The sequence below is a fragment of the Euleptes europaea genome, chromosome 20, assembly GCF_029931775.1.
Source record: "Euleptes europaea isolate rEulEur1 chromosome 20, rEulEur1.hap1, whole genome shotgun sequence".
Taxonomy (NCBI): domain Eukaryota; kingdom Metazoa; phylum Chordata; class Lepidosauria; order Squamata; family Sphaerodactylidae; genus Euleptes; species Euleptes europaea.
In genome coordinates this window covers 3,798,170-3,807,539 of record NC_079331.1, presented here as the reverse complement: position 1 = coordinate 3,807,539, position 9,370 = coordinate 3,798,170, and the positions used below count along the sequence as shown (strand labels likewise).

The window sequence follows — 9,370 nt, the reverse complement described above, 5'->3', positions numbered from 1 at the left end:
TACCACACTGGCGGTAGCTGGTATCGAGCGGCTGGCTACTGAGTGTCTTGTACCCTTGACAGTTGTCCTGCAAGGCCTATTTCAGATGCCGAGCAGCGGGAGGGAGGCTCGTTTTGCAAGTTTCTGGTTCCCTTTCAGTTGCCTCTGCTAGAGTCGTATAGTCAGCCAGCTCCTTACTGCTGCTCTGGAGCTAGAAGACTGCGCCTGATCGATCTCAGGCGGCAGATTGTAAAGGACATCTATACAATTGCATTGATACCATAGCGGCATGCCTTAACTCTCCGTGGCATTTTATCGACTGTTTCCACAGAGAAGCATCAGAATATGAAGCTGTTTGAGAGACCAGTTCGGAGAGTGACAAACCTGCTCAAGATCTGCTTTGGGGGGCACCAACCTGGCTTCTGCCAGGAAATGGATCATGTTGCTGCATGCAGCGTTGCTGCCAGGAGTGTGGGAATCCGGCACATAGGAAGACGGGAGTGTCCATGCGCTCAAGAGCCAAGCACGGGAGGGACACCTCCACTCTGCCAGGATCCATTGGTCGAAGGGGGTTCTACCCCAGATGCGCACATTACCATGATACAGTCTATTGCCAACGTTTCAGAAATTACACAGATCTGTTTTTCGTTTGTGGCACATAATATTATGGGTATGTCATGGAACAGGATGCCTGTCGTGCGTTTGTACGGGCCCCAAGAAATTATGCTGAGGCCGTGCATGCTCATAGAAGGCATATGTGTTGCATAAGATACATAGCCCTCTTTCTTGCTCGGCTGTGCCTTGCAATGCACCCAGTTCCCAAAGGTTCGGTGTCTTCCCCCTGTGCTGAATTGCCGCCACCTAAAGGTCGCAAGAAGCATCATGCGCTTGAGACGGCCATAGCAGGAAGATCTGTGGGAAATGCAGTGCAATGCTGCCATCTGCTGGGAAACACCTATTCCATTATTTGGGTTTCATTATCATTTCATTCAGCAGTGTGACGTTCCATCCAGAAGGAGGAGGAGGAGGAGGAGGAGGAGGAGGAGGAGGAGGAGGAGGAGGAGGAGGAGGAGAAGAGTTGGTTTTTATATACCAACTTTCTCTACCACTTAAGGGAGAATCAAACCAGCTTACAATCACCTTCCCTTCCCCTCCCCACAACAGACACCCTGTGAGGTAGGTGGGGCTGAGACAGCTGTGACTAGCCCAAGGTCACCCAGCTGGCTTTGTGTGTAGAAGTGGGGAAACCAATCCAGTTCACCAGATTAGCCTCCGCCGCTCATGTGGAGGAGAGGGGAATCAAACCCGGTTCTCCAGATCAGACTCCACCGCTCCAAACCACCTCTCTTAACTACTCTCTTAACCATGCTAGCAAAGAGGGCCATCTTAAGCTTCTTGCAACTCAGAACCTGTTTTCAACAGAAGGTGTCAAAATAATTATTTTTAATTTATATATATTAGCAGGAGACATTGGAAAAGTGAAGAAGAACAATAACGTGGCCCAGAAACGAGAGCAAAGCCGCAACCTGGCAGGCCAAAGGAGATCTGTTTGGAGCCAAAAACTGTTGACTTGTATGCGAACCCCGCCTTGGCAGAGAACAGACCCTACCCAAGGGGACAAGAGTCTCTTCCAAGCAGGTTACACCTTCAGCCCAAGGTCTCCCATGGAATGAGGTCTTACTGGCCAAGTCGCTGACTCAATCCTGGATTAGGCAGACGGTCGGGGTGCCATGTGAGTATTCGGAGTGGCGGATCCCGAGGCTGAAACGCGGCGCTTTGGGCTTGTGCAAGGTGACCCTCTCGGCATTGTAGTCCGGGGGCCCTGGCATGTACTCCTTGGTGGACGGCTGGAATCGCTGGGAGAGGCTGTAGGATGGTTGGCAGTGGAGGTAGAAATCTGGATGGGGCAAGGTGTGAGCCGCCGGGCCGGGCCCTTTCACCCTGTCCGTGGCAGAACCCCACACGGAAGCGCTGGTGCCCATGGAGAGGCAGGGGGCAGATTGTTTCACCGTTAACCGGGGGCCCAGTGTCCCTGGAAGGGTGTATCTGTTAGGGGCAGGATAAGGGCTGTTCTCCCAATAGCGCGTGCGGAGACCAATGGTGTATGCTGGTGCGTTGGGCTCTTCCAGAGGGCGCATATTCTCCACGTAGTACTGATTCGGGGCTGGTGTGGGTATCGCACCTGCAAGGCAAGAGCAGACAGAGAGTGATTACTTTTCCTTGCTACTAGGAAGTCACAGTTGTGTGTAGGCCACAATTCCAGAGATTGCTCCGCCGCTTTTCCTACAGAATCATAGAATCATAGAGTTGGAAGGGACCACCAGGGTCATCTAGTCCAACCTCCTGCACAATGCAAGAAATTCACAACTACCTCCCCCCACACCCCCAGTGACCCCTACACCATGCCCAGAAGATGGCCAAGATGCCCTCCCTCTCATCATCTGCCTAAGATCCTCTCTGGGTCAGAGCGAACAGAAGCAGCTCAGGAAAAGGAGAGCTTTAGCAATATTGCCAGCAGAGGGGACCATTCCTCGTACAAGGTCAAACTATGTAATATTCTTAGAGTTCTATGGTTAGATAATAGTCGTACGGGGACCTCATTTGTCTTAGGGCCACGTTGTAGTGGGAAGGTGGTTTCATCCTTCCCCCCGATGCTGTTTTCTTAACCTGGAGTGGTCCTGTGGAGACCATGCTCCGTATACAGCAAGGGTCCCCATCATGGTGTTCGATGAAGAGAGCTTTGAATTTTGAAAGCTCACGCCCTGAAAATCTTGTTGGTTTGTAATGTGCCACTGGACTCATAAGGACATAAGAAAGGCCCTGGATCAGACCCAGGCCCATCAAGTCCAGCAGTCTGTTCACACAGTGGCCAACCAGGGGTCTCTGGGAAGCCCACAAGAAAGACAACTGCAGCAGCACCATCCTGCCTGTGTTCCACAGCACCTAATATAATAGGCATGCGCCTCTGATCCTGGGGATAATAGGTATGCATCATGACTAGTATTCATTTTGACTAGTAGCTGTGGATAGCCCTCTCCTCCATGAACATAACTTTAGGCAGTTCATGGGAGGGAGGGCATCTTGGCCATCTTCTGGGGATGGAGTAGGGGTCACTGGGTGTGTGGGGGGGAGGTAGTTGTGGATTTCCTGCATTTTACAGGGGGTTGGACTAGATGACCCTGGTGGTCCCTTCCAACTCTATGATTCTATGATTCTATGAACATATCCGCTCCCCTCTTAAAGCCTCGAATCGAGCTGTTCTACTGCAGACCAACGGAGCTACCCTCTGAAACTATTTTCCTGGAGGTGAGATTATTACGAGTATGCATACCTAATGATGTGGGGATTCAATATTGGGAATGATGCGCTCAGCAATTCAGGTCATCCATCGAGAAAGTGACGTGCTTCACTCCCCCCCCCCCCGGGAAGGAACCCCAAAATTGGCACAAGGGGTCTGATCATAGAGGCGGGGGTACTTCTGTCCGTGCCCTTGCTGTGAGACGGGTTCCCTCCCATTCTAATTCATGGCGGCATCCGTCCTCTTAGATTCTGCCGTAGCCATGCTGCTGTTGTTGAATGCCTCTCCCGTTCAGTTAGCGCTGCCGCCATTAAACTCCTCAATGAGATCTTAACTGGTAATTCAGCGTCTCTTAGCATTAATTCCGCCGCCGGCCTCTGAGGCACTTACTAGATTATGGCTTTAAAGCTACATAACCCGCTTGTTTTCCCTGATGTTATTTCGGTGGCTTTACTGCCTGTTCATTGAGGCAGTCGCGGCGTCAACAGCTCGGGGGTCCCTTAGCTTCGGGAAACCAAGACGTTCCAGATTGACTGGCCAAACAGAAGCCGTCTCCTGACAACCTGCCACGTCTCTGCCTTCCATCTGAATTGAGCTAAACCTCGCAGCTTGATTTGAAGACCTGCCCGGCTGCTATGAAGACCCCTAACGCTCCACCACGCGTGCTTTTTGGTCTGGTGGTGAGAAACGCTTTAAGGAATGGTGTGACGGGATCACCCTGCCCTGGGAAGATCCAATGGGCCATGGAGGGGATCAGAAGAACTCGGTGACATAAATGGACACCCAAAACTACCTTAAGTACATAAGAACATAAGGCAAGCCCTGTTGAATCAGAACAGGGGCCCATCTGGTCCAGCATCCTGTCTCACATAGTGGACCACCAGGAAGAAGAAGAAGAAGAAGAAGAAGAAGAAGAAGAAGAAGAAGAAGAAGAAGAAGAAGAAGAAGAAGAAGAAGAAGAAGGAGGAGGAGGCGGAGGAGGAGGAGGAGGAGCAGCAGCAGCAGCAGCAGCAGCAGCAGCAGCAGCAGCAGCAGCAGCAGTAGCAGCAGCAGCAGCGTTGGTTTTTATATGCCGGTTTTCTCTGCCACTTAAGGGAGAGTCAAACTGGCTTACAATCACCTTCCTTTTGCCTCCCCACAACAGACACCCTGTGAGGTAGGTGGGGGTTGAGAGAGCTATAACAGAGCTGCGACTAGCCCAAGGTCACCCAGCTGGCTTCATGTGTAGGAGCGGGGAAACAAATCCAGTTCACCAGATTAGCCTCCACTGCTCATGTGGAGGAGAGGGGAATCAAACCTGGTTCTCCAGATCAGAGTCGACCGCTCCAAACCACCGCTCTTAACCACTACACCATGCTGGCTCTCTAACAAGTGTCTGCATCAGGGACCATGGGTGGTGCAGCGCTAGCAAGCTAGTCTCTGGCAGTCTTCAAGCAGCAGCTGGACAAACACTTGTCAGGGGTGCTCTAGGCTGATCCTGCATTGAGCAGGGAGTTGGACTAGATGACCTCTATGGAGCCAACTCTATGATTCTATGATTCTGAGTGGATACTGGCAGCAGCGGGCCTCACCAGAAACCCTAGGCCCCAACAGCTGCCTCCCCCAAGCGTATGTTGACTCGGGCCCTGAGCTGGGGATTAAACCCGGTACCTTCTGCATGCCAAGCAAATGCTCTGCCACTGAGCCACGGCCCTTCCAAATCTGGAAGACCGGCTTTTTTCCAGCTATTATCCCTGCCTTCAATCTCAACCAATCCTAACCAAACCAATGTTGGGCAACCATCATTCATTCCACCTTGTACTTACTTGTGCTCTTTGACTCTTTCGCCATGCGGTACGAGAAGGGCCTCCATATTCCTAGGTGGGAAATGCTGGGATCCACATAGTAACAGGGACCGGGGCTCTCATTGACAGAGATCACTTGTAAAAGAAAGAAGAGGTACCCATGTGAGCAGCGGTGTAGCTTTCGGGTTCTTTACCAGACTTACAGCAATGGCCTTCCCCCACATGTCCAGTTATGATTGTTGAGAACAGCCTGATAGGGGTAGATGAACATGATGCGGAAAATGTGTAATGGAATTACCACGGCTGTTTTTGAAAGAAGAAAAGTAACCTCGGGGAGGGGGGTTTTGAGCAGAGGAAAGGGAGAAAGTGCTCAACCAGTCTGTGTCCACTCCAAATCTTTCCGCTTGGTAGATTTCCCCCACCCCACCCCATGCAGAATTCAAAATTCATTCAGACATAGATATAGTGGCCCGTGGAGGGGTGGCAAAGGTACGTTGGAGTAAAAAAATGACCAACAGGGAGGAAATGGTGAGCAACCGCTCCATCCCATTAGGTAAAGGTAAAGGTCCCTTGTGCAAGCACCGGGTCATTCCTGACCCATGGGGCGATGTCACATCCCGTCCATATCTGCCGCTCAACCCATTACAATGTGACCACCGATCCTATATTCTTAGGATCAGAACAACTGCATTTGAATAGAAATGTGCACTCCCCCCCAAAAAAAGGATAGGGATGAAGCAGAAGATGAGCAATGGAAAACTTTGAAATGGGCATCAAAACATTGGCTGTATATGAGTGTCAGATCGCCAGATGCTGAGCCATAAAAATGATGTGGATTTCATTGCCATGTTACGGGTCACTCGGCAAACCAGGAAAAAGCAGAGGCAATTTCTCCAAAAGATATGGAGCTTTCTTCATGGCAAAGCACGAGAGAGCCACATAAGGAATTTTCAGCCATCTGCATTTTTGCTAAGGAGCCTGTAACCAAGAAGGAAGACGTGCGCTGGACGAAGAGCCAGCACGCGCTTATGGGGGACTGTTGTCCAAGATCTACAAAAGTGGCTTGGAAGATGTATCACGTCCCTTATCGGATTTAGCATCCTGAAACAAAAACGCGATTGAAACATGCCAGCGATAAGCCCGAGAAGGGTACAGATAGGGGGTTATCTTCGAAAGCAGTGGGGCTGGAACCTGACGTCCAGGAAGCTTTCGATGGAAAGAAGAGTGTCTGGGCGACAGGAAGTCGAGGCCGAGTTATCACCACTGCAGAAGGAACAAAGAGTGTCGCCGAGGGTCCTGTGACTGAAAAAAGAAGCATCCAGTTGAATATGGTAATGAGTCATGGACAACTGTGTTATGAACCATCTTCAAATCAACCCGGCGTCCCCCCCCCCTCCAACCCCCAGTTCGACCGCAATCCGATGTACTTCTTCGTTCCCGATTCTGGACCGTCGAATGAAAGCGCAGGAGGCTTCAAAGAATATTTCCCGTGCTTCTCCGGTGGAATGTAGATAGCAACGTATCTTTCCGAGAAGCTTCTCTCTTTCACACAAGCATATCTTTCAGAGAAGGTATGCCATGCGATGCATTCCAGGGTGGCGGACTTCTTTGGTAACAGTGTTGGGATCTGTTTCGGTTACACAGGTCAGCGTCCGGTGACCGTTCACCCCGCCAGCGAGTGGTCCCTTTCAAAGGGTTTCGTTGCACATTGTGATAACTTCTGCGTCGTTCCTTTTAAGTCTTTTGTGCACTTTTAGGCAGGGCGTGTGTTTTGATTCAAATATACCTGTGCTGGGACGTCTATGCGATTACTGGTGCTGCTGTGAACTTGTGGTGCTGCTTACACTTCCCCAAATACACATGAACGCACGCCAGCTACAGGTTTGGGAACTCCTAGAGAGTTGGGGGTGGAGCCTGGGGAGGACAGGGACCTCAGTGGGGTATAATGCCAGAGGGTCCACCCTCCAAAGCAGCCATTGTTTCCTGGGGAACTGACCTCTGTAGTCTGGAGATGAGCTGTAATTCTGGGGGATCCACAGGTCCCACCTGGAGGCTGGCATCCATAATACATGAAGCCTTACATTGCCTTACACTGAAGTATTTGGAGTTAGCCTTCCAGCTGCCGCAGGAGTCCTGGTTTACTTCGCTGCTAAAGACTAATGCGGCTGCCCCCCTCCCTGCGCACCTTCAAAGCCAGGAAGCCTTGAGTCTCCACCCCCAACCCAGGAATGGCAACACGACCCATTCTCCCTTCTTCCCCTTACTTTTCTCCGAAGATTTGACACGCATCGTGAAGGCTGGTTCGGCGTACTTTGTGAAATCGTGGTCCTTGAGGCCGGTACAAGGCTGCCGGCTGTATTTCCCAGGCCCTGGGCCTGAAACGGAATCAGAACGGCAAATATTGCATTAAACATTTTGGGCATTTGCTTAGAACAATGTTCCCCAAGGAGAAGGAGGAGGAGGAGGAGGAGGAGGAGGAGGAGGAGAGGAAGAGGAAGAGGAAGAAGAAGAAGAAGAAGAGTTGGTTTTTATATGCCAACTTTCTCTACCTCTTAAGGGAGACTCAAACCGGCTTACAATCACCTTGCCCTCCCCTCCCCACAACAGACACCCTGTGAGGTAGGTGAAGCTGAAAGAGCTGTGACTAGCCCAAGGTCACCCAGTTGGCTTCATGTGCAGAAGTGGGGAAACCAATCCGGATCGCCAGATTAGCCTCCGCCGCTCATTTGGAGGAGTGGGGGAATCAAACCCGGTTCTCCAGATCAGAGTCCACCGCATCAAACAATCACTCTTAACCACTACACCACGCTGGCTGAGGGACCTCAGCAGGGTATAATGTTATCAACTTCAACCCCCACCCCCCACCAGCTTCAGTTTCCTCTCCAGAGGTTCTCTGGTTTGATATAGGTTCTTCTAAACTTGCACTGCCTGAGTGAGCCTGGGTTCTGATAAGAAAAGCCATGCTGGGTCAGACCCAGGCCTATAAAGTCCAGCAGTCTGTTCACACAGTGGCCCAACCAGGTGCCTCTAGGAAGCCCCCAAACAAGACGGCTGCAGCAGCCCCATCCTGCTTGTGTTCCACAGCACCTAAGATAAGAGACATGCTCCTCTGATCCTAGAGAGAATAGGGATACATCATTCATTACTAGTATCCATTCTAACTAATAGCCATGAATAGCCCTCTCCTCCATGAGCATGTCCACTCCCCTCTTAAAGCCTTCCAAGTTGGCAGCCATCACCCCATCCTAGGGCAGGGAGTTCCACAATTTAACTATGCGATGGGTGAAGAAATACTTCCTTTTATCAGTTTTAAATCTCTCAAAACTGATCAAAGGAAGTATTTTTTTTCACACAACGCATAGTTAAATTGATGGGCTTCTGCACATTGCAACGGGTTTTGCTGAGCTTGCAAAAGTGACCCCCTCCCCTGCTATTATTCTATTATTCTTGGGATCCCTTCGACCTGTCTCCCTGAATGTAGTACTCACCTTTAAATTTGGCACTGATGGACGCGTACACTCCATCGGCCGCCCGTGCCTTGGCCGAAAGCTTTGGAAGAATGTGGACTTTCTTGCGACCTTTCTGTTTGGGGGTTGCCATTGGGGTCGCTGCAGGAAGGGGGTCACTGGAAACCCTGGAAAGAAGGAGAGTTGGTTTTTACATGCCGACTTTCTCTACCACTTAAGGGAGACTCAATCCGGCTTACAATCGCCTTCCCTTCCCCTCCCCACAACAGACACCTTGTGAAGTAGGTGGAGCTGAGAGAGCGTGACTAGCCCAAAGTCACCCAGCTGGCTTCATGTGTAGGAGTGGATGAAACCAACCCAGTTCGCCAGATAAACCTCCGCCGCTCATGTGGAGGAGTGGGGGACTCAAACCCGGCTCTCCAGATCAGACTCCACCGCTCCAAACCACCGCTCTTAACCACTACACCACGCTGGCTCCAGTCAGCTGGAAACAAATTTAAGCCAAGAGCATGTGCAAGACCTGTAGATCCCGAAGCCGAGGCCCAAGCTAAATTCAGCCCTGGGAGACCCAGAAGACAGGCCACGGCCAGGATCGTCTGCCCAGCGTGGTGTGGTGGTTAAGAGCGGTGGTTTGGAGCGATGGACTCTGATCTGGAGAACCGGGTTTGATTCCCCCACTCCTCCACATGAGCAGCGGACTCCTGAACTCTCACCCATATAGGAGTGCCAGCTCTGCCTTGGGAAATTCCTGGAGGTTTGTGGAAGGAGCCTTGGGGAAGGCTGGGTTTGGGGGAAAGAGGGATCTCAGTGGGTGTTAGAGTCATAAAGTCCACACCCTCCAA

At 51.2% G+C, this 9,370-nt stretch overlaps 1 protein-coding gene across 1 annotated transcript; it reads right to left on the bottom strand.

Moving 5' to 3' along the window:
- Positions 1-1,676: 1,676 nt before the first annotated feature.
- Positions 1,677-8,661, bottom strand: CIMAP1C (ciliary microtubule associated protein 1C). Its single transcript, XM_056865653.1, has 4 exons — positions 8,550-8,661; positions 7,326-7,436; positions 5,083-5,196; positions 1,677-2,161 (listed from the first exon to the last, which is right to left on the bottom strand). Exons 1-4 carry the CDS (start codon positions 8,659-8,661, stop codon positions 1,677-1,679), a joined length of 822 nt encoding a protein of 273 aa, XP_056721631.1.
- Between the last annotated feature and the right edge of the window lie 709 nt (positions 8,662-9,370).

Bases quoted from the DNA above. Each gene is read 5' to 3' on its own strand.
- CIMAP1C (XM_056865653.1), bottom strand. From the start codon at position 8,661: ATGGCAACCCCCAAACAGAAAGGTCGCAAGAAAGTCCACATTCTTCCA. The intron at 7,437-8,549 runs GTGAGTACTACA...ATTCCGTTTCAG, and splicing joins CATCAGTGCCAAATTTAAAG to GCCCAGGGCCTGGGAAATAC. The intron at 2,162-5,082 runs GTAAGTACAAGG...CTTGCCTTGCAG, and splicing joins GAAAGAGTCAAAGAGCACAA to GTGCGATACCCACACCAGCC.